This window comes from Chiloscyllium punctatum, chromosome 10 (genome assembly GCF_047496795.1).
Source record: "Chiloscyllium punctatum isolate Juve2018m chromosome 10, sChiPun1.3, whole genome shotgun sequence".
Taxonomy (NCBI): Eukaryota; Metazoa; Chordata; class Chondrichthyes; order Orectolobiformes; family Hemiscylliidae; genus Chiloscyllium; species Chiloscyllium punctatum.
The window spans coordinates 44,323,711-44,347,057 of NC_092748.1; the positions used below are offsets into that span (position 1 = coordinate 44,323,711).

Consider the following 23,347-nt stretch of genomic DNA (forward strand, 5'->3'; position numbering starts at 1 on the left):
GTTAAGATCCTGATTACCATCACATTTTTAAATATCATACTTTGGGATAGACAAAATACACTGTCTGGTTAGCCTTTCAGACTCAAAGTTGTTGTAAGCTTCGCTTAAATTAAAATGACTATACAATCTTATTAACTTTGTTTAACATATGCAAGTTGATAGTATAGAAATTGAGAGTGCTGATTACGAAGTTAAGATTTCAGATTGAAATAACAAGAACATGGTTGTTAATTTCTTCCTTTAATTTCTAATGCACAGAAAGGAAATTGCAGAATGAACATCTTATTTATCACAGACTTCTCTCCAGACAACAACAGTTGTAGGCTTCTTACAATACAATTATCTTCATGTCATTTCTTCATTTACCTTACCTCTTTAAACCATCCATTTCAATTTTGGCCTTTTTAAACTTAACTTTTAATATTAAGGTAAGATTACAGTCACATTGTTGAATGAGATGCACTTACATTTCTAGGTGAGATTTTCCAGATATTATATAGCCCAAGCTACCATTTAAATAAACTAAGGGCTTTCACCACAGAAAGAAACTATGTTGCCACATAATGAAATCATTCTATTAGTGCACACAGGCTTTAGAATTACAATTCTAGTGTGTGGAAACAGGCCCTTCGGCCCAACAAGTCCACATCAATCCTATGAAGAGTATCCCACCCACACCCATTCCCCTACATTTACACCTGACTAACGCACCTAAACAAATATCCCTGAACACTAGGGGCAATTTTGGAACACCTAATTTGCACATCTTTGGATTGTGGGAGGAAACCGGAGCACCCGAAAGAAACTCACAAAGAGACAGGGAGAATGTTAACACTCCACACAGACAGTCACCTGAGGTTGGAATCAAACCCAGGTCACTGGCGCTGTGAGGCAGTGGTGCTAACCACTGGGCCACTTTAGTTTCCTTAAACACTTCCAGTGTTTGTAAGTAACTTGCTTTACAATGATGTTAGATGAACATAGCAGGTCCTGGCCACACAGTTTGAACCCCCGACATGTTTGCAGGAAACCAAGGAGAAGCACACTGGGACAGAGGGGAAGATTGTGACCAGGAATGGTAGTGAGGACCTGGTGTATTGGTGAAAGATCATTGTTGAGGCAGAACACCAGGAGTATCAGTGGGAAAGTGTTTTCTTGGATCCCAATGCTGTATTTAGAAAAGCTGGCTCCCCCTTTGACCAGCAACTAACTTTGCTCTCAAGAAGGCATTTTAAGCATTTTAGAAGTGTTCAACTGACTAAAATCATTCTCTGCTCAAAGCAGCAATCTGATGAAGTCTGCAAAATGACAAAGATGAAAATGGAGTTCACAGAGCATTATCTAGCTCAATGATCAGAGGCTTTCAGACCTTGAGAGGCCTAAAGTCAGGGACACTAAATAAATTTTGCACTGAGCAACATTTCCTGATTTGTCGTTGATTTAACTGAAATAGATATTCTCTCAGTTTATTCTGGGCTCTCCTTAAACTTCAAGGTGTTATTCAATTGAAAACATCAAAATTTATACCCTAGATATTTATTAATTAAATATTAATTCCATGACAGAAATATCTTCCTTGAAAATAAACAGTCAACTTTAATAGTTCACTGGTTTGGAAGAAAAACCAGAATTACAAGTTTTGTCTTCACATAAATAATTCTGACCGATACATTTGCCAGAAAGAATTTATTGAAGTAAACTTTATATATAAAGATTTGCAGCAGCTCAATTTACTAATAATGATGAGGCAAGGCACCATTTTGTCGAACAAAAACACTGCTTCAACAACTCATACAACATAATTCCTGTAAAAGGAATGTCCACCAGGAATCACTGACTCCACTGGAATACATAGCATTAGGTGTACAGATAGTTCTTCTATAAAGCGATGGCTGCATTCTTGTGTAGCCCTGCATTAGAGAAATATCGTGCTTTAGAAACAGCGCTTAAACCGTTGGCGATGTAACTGCATTACAGCCAACACTTGTTTTAAAAGTACGCACTTTAGAAATAATGTACCCAAATTATAGATCGCGTTATAGCAAACTTGCATTAGCAAAATGTGTGTTATAAGCAGAATGACCTGCAACTCCCCTCCATTACGCAGTGGGTGCTCATGCAACCAGATTGCATCTTGGGCACCTTCTTGATGGGGGTCATCAAAATGTGGCAAAACAAGAAGTTTCTTACACCAAGAAACTCAGGGCACATTTTGCAAATAAGTAGCAATGTCAAATCATGAAGACATTCTTCTTTAAAGGTACAATCTGACTTTTGAATGTTATCGATTACTTTTTGTTCAAATATAGATATTAATTCCAGGATGGAAAATAATCACACAGCAGTTCAAGTTCTAACAATATAACTTTCCCAAGGTGCAGTTCTAATAAACTGGAATTCTAGCTATTTTTAATGTTAAAATTCCATACCCCACTCAATCCTCAGTCCTGTTCTGCTCTACCTCATAGCCCCTCATGCCTGTTACGTTGTGTCATTGTTTCTAGTTTCGCATGCTGAATTCTGCCCCTTGGTTTGGGAAGGAAGAGCACAAGCTTACTCTTTACTTGACAATATTGTTGAACAGCTTTTAAAGAAAACTTTAGAAATATGATTTATTATTTTAGTAATGTTTTATTTTGCTAAGCATTAAAGCCGTGAATTTGCTTAAAAACGGTGGATAGAAATAAGTTTCTAATTTTAGATTGCATTACAATTGTGGAATACAGTAATATTCTCTGCTACATATATAACTATATTAGAAGAACATAAAAGTCCTAGAATCTGAATGAGCAATTCATATATCTGGATAATTTTGCTATAGTTAAAGCATAACTTTATTTCTAATTAATTTATTCAAAATTACTGCAAACCATTCAAAACAAAATTATACAATCAAAAATGCTATTAAGTGGTTATAGTGACGCCTTGTGGCAGTACATAAAATAAACAGTAAAATCTTTATGACTGCCCTTTTAGAATGGACAGTTCATAATTGTGTTCCAGTTCTCAATTTCATCTAATGCCTAGATAAATCAAAATATGCAAAAGTCAGTCTGCTGTGTTACTAGGTATAAATGTTATGATCCAGCTTCCACAAACTTTAATAGAATGTATACTTGAATGATTTGTACACCAGCAGCAAGTGATTAAACCATACATATAATTTTTGATTCAATTTAGAATCTCCTTACCAACAGTCTAGGCAGGTGTAACTGAAGTCAAATAGAAATTCATGTTTACAGAAAATACTCCAAATGATGTCATAGTTTTTGGTTTGGTCAAGAGAGAAGCACTTAGATGGCACTGTACCACTTCAGGGCTCAAAAGGACACCAAAGAAGGTTAAAAACCACACAACACCAGGTTATAGTCCAACAGGTTTAATTGGAAGCACACTAGCTTTCGGAGTGCCGCTCCTTCATCAGGTGGTTGTGATGACCAAAGAAGAAGGTATTGTAGAAAAACTAAGACACTGAAACTGCAGAGAGTGCATTTCTTGCTGCCTGCATCAAAATTGGCACAGATCTAACAAAGACAGAAGGAGGAAAAGAGTGCAACTCAATTCAAAATCTTACCTTCGAAGCACACAGTCTGTTTGTATTAGCTCTGCTGTCACCCATGCTGAAGCTAACTTAGCATAGATCATTGTACCACGTTCACATGCAAGACATAAATAGTGCTACATGTATTTTTTAGGAAGATAGTGTATTAATAAATTCAAACATACTTAATACAGTGCAGTTAATAAACATGCTATTTTGTCTACAGAAAACCGAGAGTTTCTGTGCAATAAAGCATACCGACAAACTGCCAGCTTTTAATGCACATATAATGTCTACCTTAAGGATCATTTCTACCTTCAAGCATTGCCAAATGCATGAATACTGGTTATTCTAAACTATAATACAATACATGCTTTAAAACAATTCATTACATTTTGCGATGCTCAAACGTCAGAGACTGTTTGTTGGAGCAAGGTTCTGCCTTTAGCAATGTTCAAGGCCAATAAGGAGTGATGATTTCACACAGGCTTTTTTTTTGTATTTTCACTCTCGGAGAATGAAAATAGTAAAAAATGACTGAGGTCTGAACACAGGGAAGGCTTCTTAACATAGAACATTTTTATAGTCTTTATGTTGTATTGTAATAAATCATATTTCTAAATAACCCTTTGAAAGTCATTTAACAAGCGAATATAAGCTTATGATTTTCCCCAAACAAATTAAGTTGTACAGCTGTGTTTTTATGATCATTTAAAGTGTTGTTTAACAAAAAAGATTACCAGCCTCTTGGGTTATTTTTAGTGAGAGAGGGAGTGGTTTGGTATTCACTGTGCTTCAGGACAGGTCTTAATCCTTTAGTTTTGATTGTTTGTATAGATTAGGTTAGATTAGATCACTTACAGTGTGGAAACAGGCCCTTTGGCCCAACAAGTCCACACTGACCCACCAAAACGCAACCCACCCAGATCTATTCCCCTATATTTACCTCTACACCGAACACATCTATGGGCAATTTAGCATGGCCAATTCACCTAACCTGCACATTTTTGGACTGGAGGAAACCGGAGCACCCGGAGGAAACCCACGCAGACACGGGGAGAATGTGCAAACTCCACACAGTCGCCTGAGGCGGGAATTGAACCCGGGTCTCTGGTGCTGTGAGGCAGCAGTGCCACCGTATAATTTCAGCCATTTTATTTTTAAGTAAGGTACACTTAGAAATGTCTTTTATCTTGAAAGAGTTTTAAAATAACTCTTCAGAGGCTGGCATCCCATCACCAATTACACTTTATTTACAAATGCATAGCCTTTGATAAAGGCACTGCTTCTCACAGAGTCAGGTATTCAGGGACTCAGTATCACTGACATTGATCCTAATGTTTTAGCCAGGCATCCCTGATTGAACTAGATTAACAGCCCCAATCAGGGAACTAAGAGTTCTAGCTGGCTGACCTGAGGACAATAATTAAAAGTTTATATTTTGTTGGATAGGAAATTATCTTTTTTTGGTGGTCAATGCCCTATCTCGACAGCTGCACAGCTGTCCATATGTACAGAAACTGATGCTCATTGTTCAAATTCTCTCATATGTGAAACAGTTGTTTGGTTGGTCTTTAATTAGTTTTCTAAAGTTATGTTACTGAAATATTGGAGCGTATTTTAAAAATTGATGGTCACCACTGTCAACTATGATGTATGTTTGCCTTCAGCAGGGTATTTTACCTGATGCAGCAATACTTATGTTATCTTCTGTAACACAAAAAAACTGCACATAAATATTGTCATATTTATTACAGCTAATTTATACATATAAACCTTATTTTCACAGGCACCTGAGTGTCTAGGTTAGGTATTAAGTTAGAGGCTTAAATTAGAACAAGATGCTTTTAGCAATGTATCACACGTAAAGTGATTCTGGAATATGATGAAGTATGAGGTTTTATAATCTTAGATCACATTTAGTAGTGATAGTATCATGGGCATGTCTCTTCGTGATATACTAACATACCAACTGAGGCAGGACAACAGACAATGCTGCACATATTTCTCAAGTAAGAGAAAGCAACTACCACTGACTGCATATGATCCTAGTGTACTTCCATATATTAGCTCATGTAACATGTACTGTAAAGAGGAGGTTCTTGTTGAGACAGATATCTCAGTAACTGCCAAATGTTGGTCTGTGATTTGAGAAATCATGCATGGCACTAATCCCTCTGACCTGAAATCCCACATACACTGGGCACAGTGCAAGCTGAGTGTGTGTGTGTGTGTGTGTGCAACTGTTTCTGTTTTTGGGTTAATTAGCATAAGGAGTTTTGCAGTATTACGGCAATAAATGTTTGTGCTGCTTAAAGGGATAAAATGATAGGATTAAGACCTTGAAACAATAGTGCTAACGCAACTGCAACCAACTGTTTTGCACCAATTATTTTCCAGATACCCAGATTTTAATTCTAGCACAACAATCAATAATTCCCTGTGAACAAAATAATCTATTCATACATAATTGCTGTGCTCAAAATGTTCCCACTCTGTGAAAAATTATCTGAACTGGTTTTCTAATTGACTCAACTAAATGTTGATCATGAATTTGCAAGGAATAGTGCAATCAGAATGGTGCATCACTGCTGGTTAAGTGCCCTCTCAAATCCCAGAAACTTATGGTAATAATAAGTTCAACAATTACTTCTGACACTCCTTGTTTCCCAATTTTAACCAGAAAATTATTCCATATAGGTCATCAGTGAAATAAAAATTGATGTAGAATTTCCTGAATGAAAGCCACTGAGATTACCACAGCAAATATTAGATCATTTTCAGAATGGCGCTGGTGAATTAAAAAGCAGGAATCATAACAGGAACACACTTAATGCAACATTTTGTTATAGCATCTATGTGAATACTAATCTTTCAACACCTATGCACATACATGCAAAAATGTATTACATATAATGAAGCTCTGGATTGCTAAATACTATCATTAAAAAAAAATCAGAGTAACCTTTGATTATGTGTAAAATGGGACACTTGTTTTCTGCATTAGTTCCAAAATTAACTTTATAATGTCACTCAGAGGAAGTGTACAGCCAATGGTTTCTTAAAATCAATATCTCTCAACTATGATTTATCTTCATTTGTATTAATAGCTCTTAGTAGTTACTAAAACAGCAATAAATTGTTAAAATTCTCACCAAAAACAATAAATTAATAAATTAATTTTTAAACTATCAATGGAGTGCATAGCTTCTAATTTGTGTCATTCTTGTTGGCAGCAAATTCAAATTACTTATGCATGAAGTCGTGGGCTAAATTAACCACAGAATGTGATGTGGTTTCTTGGGTCAAACACCACTGGCAGTATATGATCCTAGTGCATTCCCATATGTTAGCTAATATAACATGTACTGCAAGATCAGGTTCTTGTTGAGACAGATATCTTGAAGTTTATTAACAACGTTAACTACTTACATTGATATAATATCACAGACCATAACACAGTCTGCGCTCTCTGATTACTGATGTTAAGGATGGATAGTGGGAGTTGGGGGTGGGGGGGGGGGGTGGGGGGGTGGGGAAGGTGGTGTGGGTGGGTTTGCTCAGTTAGCTGGATGATTTGCAATGCAGACTGATACCAACAGCATTGGTTCAATTTCTGCACTAGCTATGATTACCATGAAGAACTGTCCATCCGTAACTCATCTTCCTGCCTGAGGCATAATCAACTTCAGGTTAAACCACCATGAATCATTTCTCTCTCTTTCTCTAATGGGAAAGCAGCCCTATGGTAAGACCAACCACAGTCTGGTAAGACTATGGTGACCTTGCCTTTTCAAAGATAGATAGGGGAAGACAGGCAATATCCTCTACTAATATAACTAATGGCTCATTTCACAATGCACTGACTGAGGAGCCATGCAAATATAATGCTGCTCTTTCCAGGCTATTGTGGAGCCAATGAGAGGGGCACTGAAGATGAGATTCCATCACTCCAATCGATTTGCTAGATCTTATGATTTGAAACCCTCCATGAAATCCACACATAGTCAATATCCGGTAAATTTAAGCCCATAGAAATATAAGTGTTAAGTAAACTATTTGGAAAAAGTCCTCTGACTCTGCTTGGGAAATGTTCAATACATTTTCAGGTGTCAGTTCTGCCTCAGATTTGCATTCTCAACTCTAACTCAGAGGTTCAGTGCTCAATCCATGTCCAGATTTGTAACAGCTCAGTTTAGGTTGATACTTCAGCACACCATCAGCTTTGCCATCCTTTGGATGTGAAATCGAGGCCTCATCTGCCTGCTCAAGTGAATATAGAAGGTTCAAGGGTCGACAATTTATTCCTCAAACAACTTCAATCAAATCGATGGTCTGTTCAATGACCTCACTGCTTTGTTTTTGAGACCTGACTGGGTGTAAATTGACAGCTGAATTACCCACTTAGCAACAGTACTTACATTGCAAAATGATTCAACTGGCTGAAAAACACTTTGCCACCTCCTGAAATTGTGGAAGACGCTACATAAATCCAACTGTGATTTTGCTTCGCTCAGAAGTCTTCAGTTGAATTTTACTCATTCCCTCACAATATATTTTTTAGAACTCTGTGTTAACTCTTTTAGTAGGACTTTCAGTACCATCACCTTCAGAGGATGAAAAACTAATACATCAAAAAAAAATTTCCCCCGAACAGAAAGATACAAGTAGATTGGAGTTTCATATTGGTAGGAAATAGTAATTCTGTAAAATGAGCAGCAGGCAGGACCACTCCAGGGCTCAAATACATAGCTCATTAGAAAAAAAAACAAGTTATCTAATAAGCACTATTACTTAGTTCCAATCCATAAAGACGTGCCAATATATACGGCTTCCTTTATTATTTTTGCTAGGTGAAAGGTAAGATTCAATACAAAATCCTGAATCGTGCTGGTCCAATTTGCATACAATCACAAATGAAAACAACTGGAACTTTGTTGTGTTGCTAGGAAATATTCATTAAAGAAATGCAATCATCGTCAACTAGCTGAATGAATAACTGTCAGCATCCAAGATGATGCTGCCACAGCTCTTAATGCTATGCTATCAGATTGAGAGAATAGCAACAAAGAAAACTGGAAAGCCATCTGCTTCATTGAAGTCTTTACAAACTATTTTCAAAACATGGCAACATGTTCTACGTATAAATTATAAATCAGTTCATAGCAAACATTTTGTTTTTTTTCACATGATCAAAAGCAGGATTCAAATTCAAAAGCGTTTTAATGAAATATCTTTGCATCATACAAGGTGTTGAGTTTATCAAATGAATCCTTTTAAGCTGGCATTTGCATTTGGTTATGAAATTGATTCATCTATTTAAAAGGAGTTTTATATTATTAAACAAGATAGTGCAAAAGCATTCAAATTAACTGTCAGAACAGGACAAATATTCCACAACAGAACCTGCAAGCATAAGCCTCAAGTTAAATATGGTTGTTATTTTTTTTTTAAAAAGATCTTTTCTTATTAAGCAGTCAAAACATATCAACAGCAAAATATTAAATATAAATCTACTGTATATACTTGAGTAATAGTTGATCGCATATAAAGGTTGACCCCCTATTTTTGGCCAAATAAGCTGGAATTTTCCATATATCTCATGTTAAAGTCAACTGTAGTTCTTCACAGATAACAGATCAATGTTTATGAGTCAGTGTGCCGGCCGTAACGTACCATTCTAGCCTTCCAGTCTGTCAGTTGTTCCACTTCACTCCCAGTCTTCCAGTCCGCTGCCTGCTGTGTAATGCTTCGGGTTTTCAGAATTACCATAATTCATTGTTGTTTTTCTTTATTCGTTTAGACATCAGTTGGGCTTCTGCTAATGATACGGTATGAATTTTGATGGGCATGAATTTCAGCCCCTCAAAAATAGTATTCATGTAATAGTCGACCCTATAAACTTAACCTTGAAAAGTAGTCAAAAAAATTTGACTATTACTCAAGTATATACATTATTCATTATCCTAATGACTTACATGTCAACAATGATACAGAAAAAGAGGGTTGTATTATAAGAAAAACCTTCTTTGACTATAGAACTAGAAAAGATTCAAAAGATTTGAGATTTACTTAATTCACTAGAATAGTGATCTCTATTGGACTGAGTGTCTTTATTCTTTAATACAATTTATATTAACAAATATCAAACACTTAAATGGCAGAATAAAAAGAAAGGGATAACAAACCATACGTTTTTGTACTTACTGGTGATGATGGACCTTGAGTGACCCTGACATTAATTTCCATCTCTTGAACTTTCTTTTTCAACTCAATATTCTCAGTTTCCAATTCCTGAATCTGTAAAATAACCTTGTTTTGAAACTGTACAACTATGGTTTCAAATGTATTGCAACTTATATCATGTTAGTGTTCAAAAAAGCAGACTTCAGAACTAAAATCATCTGATTTTGGCAAGAATAAGAAAAACTTGCATTGGAGGAGACCTAACATGCATGAGGGACTAGGATAAATCATGACAACCAGGATAAATTAAAATGTTGCAACTTTGTTACAGGAATGTGAAGGATGTAGAATACAACAGCAAGCTCTACTGCGCTGAGTTTGAAGGAAAATAATCCTTGTTTTTATTGGAAGTTCATGATTGGTAATTGATTTATACATGATTTTATAAACTGCTTGTATCCAAGTAAACTGCTGCTTCATCCTTTCTCCTTTGATTTTTCCCGTGTTACATGGGATCACCTCAATGCTGGTTGACCACCTTGAGGTGTCACATATTTTTCATTTGGTCGCTTTCTGTTTTGCAGCCAGTGTTACTCATTTACAGGGCATGAAAACTGGCAATGATCCCCATGTTGGTGTGGCTGCATCAGTGGTTGCGTCCTGAACTGTTGCTCCAAAACTTACTAAAATCCAACAGACACTAACTTTAGTATCGAGACGTAATTCGGAATCTTTAATTATGACAAAAAAACTAGACTAATCCTACAGAATTGAGGCAAGGAGTAAACTGGGGTAATATCCCAAGTACACATAGCAATCTTTGATTTACAAACTATCACTGAAAATTTGAAATTAGTTTTTTAGGTCATGAAATGCAAGAGAACAACAACAGTCTACACACTGTTTGTATAAATGCACAGTGCAAATATTTCAAGGCCTTCACAAGAACATTATACAACAAAGCTATGTTAAAAAATATTCAGTCAGATGACCAAATGCTGTGCAAAAAAAAAGGTTTTAACAAGTCTCAAAGAGGACAAGTGAAATACAGAAGTAGAGAGATTCTAAAGCTTGAGACCTAGGCAACTGAAAGCAGGGTGACATCATGGTGTAATTAGTCAAAATGGCAGAATCAAAGGAGCTTAGACATCCACGAGTGCTTCAGGTTTGGAGGAGATCAAGCAGACAAGGAGAGGTGAAACAATAGAGGTATCTTGAAAAGGAGGAGGAGAATTTTAACATCAAGATTTGGAGTGATTGGGAGCTGATTTAGGGCAGTGAGCACAGGGATGATAGGTGAACAGGACTTGGGTGTGAGTGAATGTAAGGAAGCAGAGGTTTAGATGATGTCAATTTTCTGGAGGGTAGAATGAGAGATACAATCAAAATGCATTGGCAAAGTCAAGTCTAGAGGTAACAAAGGCATGACTTATGGTTTCAGCAGCAGAACAGCTGAGACAGAATATGCATGAACAACATAATGGAGATGGTTTTAATGATTGTACAAATATGATACTGACAGCTTGTCCTTAATCAAATGTGACATAAGAAGCGAAAACAGACCAGCTTAATTTCAGACTGATGTTAAGGAAAGGGATTGAGTTGTTGACTATGGAGCGGAGTTTTGAGCAGGGACTTAAAAATATTGGCTTTCGGTTCTCCCAACAGTTAACTGGAAGACGTTTTTGCTCATTCAGTGCAGATAGGCAATTTGATTATTTAGAAACAGTACAGGAATGGAGACAGACACTGACTTACAATTGGGTATGTGTGAAAATTGACCCTGCTTATGGATGCTGTATCTGTGGGGCAGCATGTAGTGAGAAATCTGTGGGGTTTCAGGGTAGATCCTTGAGGGATACCAGATACAACAGAGCATGAGCAGCAAGAGATGCCATTGCAAGGGCTTCGCTGGTGACAATTCAATAAAAATGGAAACCAGTGAGAGTAATCCCATGCAGCTGGATGCCAGTAGAGATGAAGGAAGATAATGTGATCAACTAGGTCAAAGACTGCAGACAGAGAGAGAAGGGTGAGGAGGGAAAGTTTATATTTTTGACTGTCATATGGGATATCACTTGAGAGTGTGATAAGAGCTCTTCTGGTGTCGTGGCAGAGTAGAAACCTGATTGGATACATTCAGGCGTGGAGGAAACATAAACTTCTGCCACCCAAGCCTTAGCTGCCAGCTTTGCAGCAGGTTGAGGTAGGGATTCTGAAACTGTTCATCAAACTCTCTCTGTTCATTAGCCAGTTCGTAGCTCACAAAGAAAGAACAAAAGCATGATGGCTTGGTAGTCAAGGTTGCACTAGATGAACACATCTTCAGTAATCTAGTTCCAGAGAGAAATTTCACCAAGTATTTACCACTAACTATCCTCCCACAACTGATAAATCTGTACTCCTCCAAGTTGAACATCTCTTTGAATAAAATTAAGGGTAACAAGGACTTGGAAAGTATCTTAGATAAGTTATTTCCAATATCCATTACAAATAGAGGTTCAGTAACACAAGTACTGATTGACGTGACTGAATTCTGAAGGAGCTAGCTGATAGTCAAAGCCAATGAAAGTTGGTGAATGAACCAAAGAGAAAAAAATTACTTCTCCTCATCCTCAACAATTGACTTGTTGCAGACACAACTGGATTTAGCAGTATTGGCAACAGCGATTACTGCACAGTCCTTTTTATTGAGGATGCCATCTATTGTGTATCTCTACACATTTAGCATGATGGTCTTTCTGTCTGTCTGGATATACCATCATACTAAATGCATAGAGATGCAGATCAAATTTTGTTGATCAAAGCCTTGAAACAATATGGGTATCAGCTGCAACAAGACTATATTCAATCACATGCAACCTTATGGTCCAGCACATCTCTCACTCACATAATTGTTAAGCCAGGCAACCAGAGCTGGTTCAATGAGGAATGCAGGGGACTATGGCAAAAAAAGCATCAGGTATGCTTAAAAGTGAAGTGTTAACCTAGTGAAGACACAGCACAACACTATGGACTGGATGTGGGGAAAATACACATGTAATTATCTGTCAGACAGTTAGTTTGCCACATTCCCATTTACTCCAGAGCTAAACCCTGTCATAGAAGATGGGCAGGCGCAACATCGGTTGCGCGGTCACCATATGTAAGTAAATAATCAAGTGCGAATTGAGTTTGGTAAAAGTTCAATTGACCCTGATATTGAGCCGTCCACACTGTAAAATGATGAGCTTAGCTGGTCAGGTAAGAGTAGGATTCACAACTTCTTAAGTGTTTAAAATGACAGGCGGGAGGTGCCATCATTGAATGGTACCACCAGGAAGACTACACTTACCAAACCCACAATCTCTACCATCCTGGACAAGCACAAGAAGAACAAAGCAAAAAAAAAGCAGCAGAAGCTGGAGATCTGAAACAACTGAAATTGCAGGCACAACTCAGCAGGTCTGGCAGCATCTATGGACAGAAAGCAAAGTTAACATTTCAGGTTTAGTGACTCTTCATCAGAATGGAGCACGAGAAGAAATAGGGACTACCAAGATCTCCAAATTCCCTTGGGAGTCACGCTGTTCTTACTTGGAAATATATCACTTTCCTTCATTGTTGCTCTATCAACATCTTGGGAGTTGCACCCTAATAGTATTATCAGAGGATCTTCAATACGTGGAACTGCAGCAATTCAAGGAGGCAGCTCACTATTACTTTCTCAAGGACAGTAAGTGCTATGCAATAATCGTTAGCCTTGTTAGCAACATCCACTTCCTCTAAATGAATAATGCTTTTTTTAAAAAGTAGGTCTGTGGGTTCTTAAGACGTTGGTTTGCAGCAGCAGACCAGATACCCCATCATCAGATTTGGAGATACAACTTGAAAGTTCATCCTTCTTAGGACAGTACGGTCAAAAACAGAATCCACTTAAGATCAATGAGGTTCTAATACATAGAAAACAGTTGTTTGGCCATTTGGACATTTCAGTACATTGTGATTACCAAACAGATTCAAGCCTCAAGGGGGTAACAGTGTGGTAATGAGGTACAGTGTTTTACAGATGGTGTTGTAATTAATTATTGAGATCCCATTTTTATGCTCTCATTCATATAGAATAAAATCTGTTCATAAAAAAGTCAGATGTTTCTGATTGCTTGGTAACTGATGCACTCCATAAAAGGTGAATGTATTTACAATATGACAGAGAAATGTTGCATACCTTGTTTTGACCTTTAACTATGAGTCACACAAGTATGCACAATGAAGTCTCAGGAACTTAATTAATGTCTAAATGTATATCCCCATTAACTTGAACATATTTTTAATCTGGAAGTTTTAAAGTGCCCTCAAACATGCACTCTAATGTTGATATCTTTTCCAGTGTGATAACCAATTCTTTCTAACAATTCTTTCTAAACCTTCAAACATAAAAATGGCAAATCACAGCCAACAAAACACAAGTGGAAATTGGTCCAAGTTGTCTCAGTTTTGAGGATTTCCTGCAAAGCTTCAATGATGCAGGTGCAAGTTGGACATACTTGGCTTAATGGAGAAAGTGAGGACAGCAGATGCTGGAGATCAGAGCTGAAAATGTGTTGCTGGAAAAGCGCAGCAGGTCAGGCAGCATCCAAGGAACAGGAGAATCGACATTTCAGGCATCATTCCTGAAGAAGGGCTGATGCCCGAAACGTCGATTCACCTGTTCCTTGGATGCTGCCTGAACTGCTGCGCTTTTCCAGCAACACATTTTCAGCTCATACTTGACTTAATGCACCTTTCAGCTATCCCACACTCAATAATCCAACAAAAGTTGCATTGTGACCTGAAGATTAAGTGAAGTTATCAAAATTGAACTAAATTTATCAAGTTAACTGGATTCAAATCAAGTTTGAGGGTCATCAATATCAATGAAATGAAATTTCTCAGAACTTAAACACAGCAATATAAAACCATCCATTACACAATGACTTCAACTGCATCATCAATTGTAAGCACATAAAAAAAACCCATAAGGATAACTAATATGAAAACTGCATTATAAAATTACATGCTGAAGCAAGAACTTTGATTACAACCAACACAGTGGCCATAAAACAGAGCTTTTGCAGTAGATTACTTCAAGGACTATGCATTGCCTAATAATTCCCAAACCTCAATGATACTTAACTGACCTTCTGTCCTGCTTGAGGTCAAAGGAAGTATATATATCTGCTTAATCACTTGTCTGGCAAAATTTTAAGTCCCTTGCCCAGAGCGCTACTGTATTAAGATTATTATACACAAAAGAGATGCCTCAACTGTCATTGGCACAACTGTACAAGAGTAAAACAGAATGAAGATTTAGTCGATTGTTGTGTTGTTAGTATGTGTCTTTGTTAGTTCACAGAAATAATGACTGAAAAAGGATATATCATGTCACAGTCCTTGTTGCTCACAGTATGCATGTGTGACAGGGCCTATGGATTATATGCAAATATCAAGGGAATGGCATGAATCCACAATCTTAAGGCCATTCCTGCCTTATTTTTGTATCCTGGCTGACCCATCCTGTCTCATTAGCCTTCTCTCCACTGGCATAGTTTTTGCTTTGTCTTCATGACCAGTCAATATTTGAATAATATGTAAATGCTTGACTCACAAGTAAAGGCCTGGAAATGGCAGTCAGCAGCCATTGACATCAACACACTGCTGCAATAGTATGTGCCTGAGTTACTGTGGCAGTGGTATTTCAAAAATGCGGGTATGAAATTTGATGTGAGAAATTTTTTTGTAATTAGTGGATAACTTACCCCAATTTGTGTTGGTTTCACATCTTGCTTGAAGCAGTGAGCTCTTCTGAGTATCATTGATTAGCCTACTCCAACTGTTGGGTTAACACATTGTGGCATGTGGGCTCTGCTTTTGGAGTTGCACCTAATGATGTGTAAGGTTTGGAAGGTGTGAAGCCTCTCTGATGTTCAGTGATGGGCAACGTTAGGTGTGATGCTGCCACTGATATCGCAAAGTCCAACCCAATGTATGAGCACATATGTATGCTGATGAGAATGTTACTGAGAGTCATAGAGTCACAGAGATGTACAGCACGGAAACAGACCATTCGATCTAACTCTTCCATGCCGACCAGATTTCCGAAATTAATCTAGTCCCATTTGCCAGCATGTGGCACATATCCCTCTAAACCCTTCCTATTCACTTACCCATCCACGTACACTTTTAAATGTAGTAATTGTACCAGCCTCCACTGCTTCCTCTGGCAGCTCATTCAATACATGCATCGCCCTCTGCATGAAAAAGTTGCTCCTTAGGTTACTTTTAAATCTTTCCCCTCTCACCCTAAACCTATGCCCTCTAGTTCTGGACTCCCTCACCTCAAATATTAACCTTTTCTCCACAGATGCTGCCAGAAATGCTGAACATTCATAGCATTTCGTATTTTGTTTTACTTGATTTTTTTAAACTTCTTGGTATAAATATAAAAACCTGCCCTAATATTAAAAACACACACCAGATTATAGTCCAAAAGGTTTAATTGGAAGCACTAGCTTTCGGAGCGACGTTCCTTCATCAGGTGGACAACCACCTGATGAAGGAGCTGCGCTCTGACAGCTAGTGCTTTCAATTAAACCTGTTGGACTATAACCTGGTGTTGTGTGATTTTTAATTTTGTACACCCCAGCCCAGCACTGGCATCTCTAAGTTATGACTGCCCTAATATGCCCAACAGGTAAAATGAAAAGATAAAAAGTGCAGGAAATTGAAATGGGAAAAATCTGGACATAGACAGATGTACCAGAATGTAAGGAAGAAAACTCAAATCAACAGTTTGGATAAATACCACTTATGATACAAGTTTTTCACTCAATCTTTCTTTTACACTTCCAGGTGCCAGCGGAGGAACCACATGTTCCCAGCATTCAGCCTTTTTATTCAAGTATTTTCTCATTACATTTAGGAATCAAAGCAAATTTGCTTACTCAAGGTTAAAATTCCCTTTAATTGCTGCTTCCCTTTCGTCCTCTACCCACAAAATAGTGAAAAGAACTAGTGCAAAAGCTGTCCCAAAAATGATATTATGTATCTGTTTTAGTTTTCATTTGAAGCTGAAGGGATTCAAAATATGTTCAAAATCCATGGCTTTTAAATTTAATTAGGGAGAGCAATCCATGAAATGGTGAAAAGCCATTGTTGCATTTATCATATCCTGCTACAATTATTAACTGTGGTTGAATTTCAAGTGCATTGATATCGAGATATGGTTTGTAATATCAGTCATAAAAGTGGTTTCACACAAACTTATTGCTGAAGCTTGGTAAACCATAAGCACTGCAAAAGTTAATCATCCCAATGTTTGAGCACAAGGGTCATGACTCGCAGCTTGCTGTACCTCTGCAGGCATTTGGAGAGGCAAATATTCTACAGGCATTTGGGGAGGCAAAGATTCAATTGGGCTAGTCAACATGGCTTTGTGTGTAGGAAATCGTGACTCACGAATTTGGCAAGAGTTTTTTTGATGGGGTGACCAAACAAGTAGATGAGTGCCTTGCAGCAGATGTTGTTTACATGGACTTTAGCAAGGCTTTTGACAAGGTACACATGGTGGACTGTTGAGTAAGGTTAAATCTTATGGCATCCAGGAAGAGCTAGCCAACTGGATACAAAATTGGCGAGACAGTAGAAGGTGGTGGTAGAGGGTTGTTTTTCAGACTGAAGGCCTTTGACCAGCTGGGTCTACTGTTATTCATCACTTTTCTAAATGATCTAGATGCTTAGTAAGTTTGTGGATGATACCAGGATTGGTGGTATAGTGGACAGTGAAGGAGGTTACCTGGGAATGCAATGAGATTTTGATTAACTGGGCTAGTGGGTTGAGGAATGGCAGATAGAGTTTAATTTAGATAAATGTGAGGTGTTGCATTTTGGGTTGGCAAACCAGGGCAGCATATACACAGTCAATGGTAGGACCCTGCAGAGTGTTACAGAACCAAGAAATCTAGGAGTTCAGGTTCACAGCTTCTTGAAAATGGAGTCAACAGGCTTTCAGCATGCTAGCTTTCATCAATCACAGCATTGAGTATGGGAGTTGGCATATCTTATTACAGCTGTGCAAGATGTTGGTAGGGCCACATTTGGAGTACTGTGTGTAGTTCTGCTCACCCTACTATAAATAAGATATTATTAAACTAGAAAGAGAGCAAAAAAAAATTGCTACCTGGGCTGAAAGGTTTGAGTTGTAAGAGAGGTTGGATAGACTGGACATTTTTCCCTGGAGCGTAGGAGACTGTGGGGGTGATGTTAGAGAGGCATATAAATCATGAGAGGCACAGATAAGGTAGATAGCCAACAGATCTTCCCCAAGTTGGGGAGTCTAAAACTAGAGGGCATAGGTTTAAGGTAAGAGGCAAGGTCCACCAAAGGGTGCAGGGGGTGTTTTGTTTTTCAGACAGAAGGTAGTAAGTGTCTGGAATGGGCTGCCAGAGGTAGTGGTGGAAGCAAGTACCATTTAAGAAACATTTAGACATGTAAATGATGGCGAGGTATGGAGGGATATGGCAAGTGGGACTAGTTTAAGTTGTGAACACTGGGCAGCATAGACATGTCAGGTCAAAAAGCCTGCTTTTATGCTGTAGATCTCTATGACTCTAAGACTATGACTCACTGGATTAGTGTAGGTAAAGCACAAATTGGTCTATACATTTCATCTGCATTATTTCAGCAGGACAACTTGGGACCGTCTCTTCTCAATGTTGTAAGGATAACATGTACAGAACAGGGGACTCCAATAGTGATGTGTGTTTTCTTAAAGTCAGGTCATATCTTCAAAGGAAGATGGGAAATAAAAAACATGACTGCCACTGTGGAAATTTCTGAAAAAAAACCTAAACACCGGATTACACAGAATGATCCCACCACAGTACTGGCAACATAACCCTGCAGGGAACCAGAAGGAACCCAAGGTCCATCCTCAGAAAGGAATGGAGATGAGCAGGAAGACTTGGAACCAAGGCAGCTGTGCCTCAACATGAGTGAATGCATTTTTCTGTGATATCTCTTCCCCACCATACCACCAGCCATGCACCATGACCCCATCAACCAGAAGCACTCACTGACTCTCAGGACTCACACTTAATTCCAGGAATCTCCACCAACACTGCCAATGACACATGCCACTGATTACAATACCTCCAGATGTGGCATGCGCATCTCACACAAATACAGTCTCATTACAGCAGCAGGGAATTCTGCTCTCTCTTTTGCAGAGAACAGTGACACATAACGGAAGGGAGCTGAGTAGAGCCAGTATGAAATGTGAACTCACCCAGTTCCTGAGCCAGTGGAGCAAACAGACCTGAATATCATGGGGGTCAGCTGCAAAAGCTGTAACAGACACTGGAGAACATCAAGGAGAATGGCATATTTCTGGTTTATACCCTTTCTTAATACACTACTGACTTTCATTCAGTTATCTGGCATGCTGAGCAAATTGCTGACTGTGAACATGGTCCATGCCCCCAAACCGCAAAACCCCCCACCCCCCCCACCCCTCCCCCCCACTCCGTATTTCCTCAGCCCAACCTTACCCCATCACATCTGATGCCTTCAGGAATTGAAGAACTGGCACCTACCCAGCTACAGGAGTTGAACAGGGAGAGAGCAACAGTAAAGCACTAGTGAAGAGATTACTTCATTTGATCTGATATTTACAATCAGCAGCTCATGCTGAAACATAGGACATCTTAGAGATTAATACTGGGGTAGAATCAGCACTTGAATGGGCTGCAGGCAGAACAAGGGTAAAGGATACTAACTCATATGCTGATTCTTTAGGGACAGAGATTGTGAGCAAATTATGCTGCAGAGGAGACAGATGAAGACCTTGATGGACAACAGACAGAACAAAACGCTAGCTTGCACGGTGAGAAGCTCAGTGTATTGTCTCGCCTCCTGTCATTATTGATGAGTTGAAAGGAGATTGGCATCAAACCAGCAGATGACATAGCACTTGCACTCTACTCAGCTCCTTTGGTGCTATAGATCCAGAAGCATTGTCACTGTTGCCTCCATTCTAGATGTAGAAGAGCCGGTGTTGGACAGGGGTGGACAAAGTTAAAAATCACAAAACCCCAGGTTACAGCCCAACAGGTTTATTTGGAAGCAATGGTTTCGGGGGCACTGCTCCTTCATCAGGTAGCTGTAGAGCAGGATAATAAGGCACAGAATTTATAGCAAAAAATTACAGTGTCATGCAACTGATATGATATATTGAACAAACCTAGATTGCTGTAAAGTCTTTCATCCTTTTGAATGGATTGCAGGTTTCGGTTCATTAATATGTGAATCCCAAAACTTCTTTTAAGTCACATTCTCAAGATAACAAGGTTTTAGGAGAAAAAGGTAATACCTCAGCTCAGACAATGCATTAAAGATGTGAGGTCAGAGTCTGTCTATATCCCAATCTTGAGTCAGACTGGTTCTATTTCCAAAGTAGGAATTTACGAAATGTTAATGGATTGACTGCCTGCAGATTATGTGCTTTTTGAGTAAAAATAGAATGTATCTGCAATATAATTCTGCAAATGCAAATTCACCCCATAGACTTATGTGTGTGTGTGCATGCATGAGAGAGTGATTGAGTGTGAGTGTGTGCAGGTGAGTGTGCTTGTGAGTGTGAGTGTGCATGAGAGAGTGTGTTTGTGTGTGTGCATGCTTGGTGGAGTATGTGCATTAGTGTGATTGAGTACAGGCTTCTGAGAGGGTGTATGCATGGGTGTGGGTGGTGTATGTGTGTGTTTATGAGAGAGAGAGCATGTGTATGAGCATCTGTGTGAGTGTGTGAGTAAGTAACAGTGTGTGTGTATGTGTGCTTGTGAGTATATATACTGTAGTGGGGTCATCTGTAGTGTGACATGAACCCAAGGTGCCAGTTGAGGCCACCCTCATGGTTACCAGACTTGGCTATCAGCCTCTGCTCGGCCACTCTGCATTGTTGCCTGTCCCAAAGTCCACCTTGGAGGATGGTCACTCGAAGATCCAAGGTCAAATGTCCCTGACCGCTGAAGTGTTCCCTGATTGGGAGGGAAATCCCTGCCTGGTGATTGTTGTGCGGTGTCCATCCATTCGCATCTGCTTGGTCTCGCTAATATACCATGCCACAGGACATCCTTTCGTGCAGTTTATGAGGCAGACAATGTTGGCCAAGTCAGATGAGTTCCTGCTGCAGGTGCTGTCTCCATGTGTAATGGTAGTATCCAAGTCGACATTCTGAAATGTCTGGCAGTGGTTGCCATGACAGGGTTGTGTGGTGTTGTGGTTGATGTTGTCCTGAAGGCTGGGGTAGTTTGCTGCGAGCAATCATCTATTTAAGGTTTGGTGGTTGTTGAAAGGTGAGAAGTGGAGGTGTGGGGAAAGTCTTGGCGAGGTGTTCATCCTCATCGAGCATGTTGCAGGCAGCGAAGAACATGATGTAGTTTCTCCGCTCCCGGGCAGTATTGGACAATGAAGGGCACCCTATCAGTTGTGTCCCGTGTCTGTCTCTTGAGGAGGTCATTACAGTTTCTCGCTGTGGCACATTGGAACTGGTGATCGATGAGTTGAGCATTGTACCCTATGACATATTAATTAACTGAAACCTGCAACCCATTCTAAAAGATGAAAGGCTTAACAGCAATCTAGTTTATTCAATATATCGTTTCAGTTGCAAGACACTGTAATCTTTTGTTATAAATTCTGTGTCTTTTGATCCAGCTCCACAGCTACCTGGTGAAAGATAAGCGCTCTGAAAGCTAGTACTTCCAAATAAACCTGCCTCCATTCCTTTTAGTGCATCTTTGCCACCCTGTGAGTTGACAGAAACACTCTTGTGATAACCATATCAAAACACACAAAAAAGAAATATCCATTATTTTCCATAATGTGTTCTTGACCATGCATCTGGAGCTTCGACTAAAGCAGAACACAGCTTGCACACTACTGTTTTTGTTTTAGTTCTGGACTGCTGACCTGTATTGGCCAATTCTGGAACCTGGCATTATACCAGCTGTCCTAGCTGTGAGATGTCAGGATTACACAATGTTTCTGGGCTCTGGCACCCACAAGGGACACAGTGTGAAGCACTGCCTGGGAAACTGAGTTCACACCGAATAGTGCCAAATGAAGCAATAAATTTCTCATCCAATGCAGTTTTTCAAATAATTAATCTTTGTTAGTGTACAAAGTTGGCATAGATAGCCCCACAATATTCCTCACGTATGTAGCCATAAACATTGTAATTTCATAGTAATTTGATAAACAAATAGATCTAAAAGCTTTGAGAAGTATTGGAAGAAATTTGCAGTTTACCATGTTCTACATTAATCAATTTAATGTGACTTTTTTCAATGCATTTACATTCCATAGCTTAACTATTTAAAACTCACTCGTTTCTGTAAACTTGCAATCTGTTTTCTTGTTTCAACATCCTTTCCTCCCGTTTCCAGAAACTTCTTGTAGGCTAAGTCAAAAGCTTGGCCAATAGTTAATGTTATTTCTTCAGCCTGAAACAGATTTTTAAAAAAATCTCAACTGGTGTTTGAAATTTTGATATTGATATTGCTACACCAATATCAGTTCAAAACTATATCTTTGGCTGTGAAATTATTAGACTGTGAGCACTGTTATATAAATGCTATTAATATTAGTTGTTTTAGGCAAATTTGCTGAACAGGCATATTTATCGGAATTGGAAGTTTTACAAGTGAATGAATATTCTACTTGATTTAAAGAATCATGTATTAATGTGCATTGAGTATATATCAGAGCCTGAAACCTCAGAAATTGAACCTGTACAAAAGCAAGTAACATTTTTGTCATATTTCCTAAACCCACATAATTGGGAATAAAACGAGACTGTAACTCAATATTTGGCTAAAAGTATCTGTTTTTGTTTTAAGGCAACCCTTTGTTTTCTGATTATATCTGTAATCAAATATTGTTTTTAACATTTTTTGCATTTCTCCGCCCTCCCCAGCTAGTACTGCTCACAGGTTGTGTGCCAATTAAACATTTTTTGCATAATGGGTCAATCTATCAAATCTCTCTTATTTTGCTTTTTGGCAGAAGTGAAATAGCAGACACATGTCAACTGGGCCCTAAAATGCTCCTAGTTACCTTGTAACACTCTCACACCAATACCTACGGCAAATGGGTTTGTCAGATGAAACAGTGTGCTAACAACCAGGTAAGCAGAGATGGTCAGCTTCCCTCTTTTTAATCCCCTCTTATTGCTCACAACAAATATTTCTATTTTATCTTTTCTCCAGCATGTAGATATCACACTCCAATTAAACATCGTTAACCAGATCAAAAATAAATGAGAGAGAATTCCAAGATTTTCTTGAGTGAAAGTGAGTGGAGTTTTATTGCCGATTAAAATTGAAAAACATAACAGAACACATCTAAAACTTACATACAAACACAGGTAATAAAATTTTAAAGTAAAGGGACCATGCAGAAGGGTGCCTAGTACATATAGGGGTTATAAAAGCAGGTAAAGTTACAGATCATAAGAGTCCTTTGGGTTGAGAGATTGAAAAGACCAAAGTCCAACTGTGGTGCTGCTGCCTTATTTCTTCCATACTGTTGAAGCTTCAGATATTC

General features: G+C 38.6%; 1 protein-coding gene across 13 annotated transcripts in view; it reads right to left on the bottom strand.

Annotated features, from left to right (window-relative positions):
- Positions 1 to 23,347, bottom strand: part of gulp1b (GULP PTB domain containing engulfment adaptor 1b) — a 375,129-nt gene that overhangs the window by 42,224 nt on the left and 309,558 nt on the right. For all 13 annotated transcript variants that reach the window (XM_072579030.1, XM_072579027.1, XM_072579037.1 and 10 more), the window contains 2 exons: positions 22,129 to 22,245; positions 9,749 to 9,841 (listed from right to left, as the gene is read on the bottom strand). In XM_072579030.1, coding sequence (XP_072435131.1) covers positions 9,749 to 9,841; positions 22,129 to 22,245 — 210 coding nt within the window. The remainder of the gene's footprint in view (positions 1 to 9,748; positions 9,842 to 22,128; positions 22,246 to 23,347) is intronic.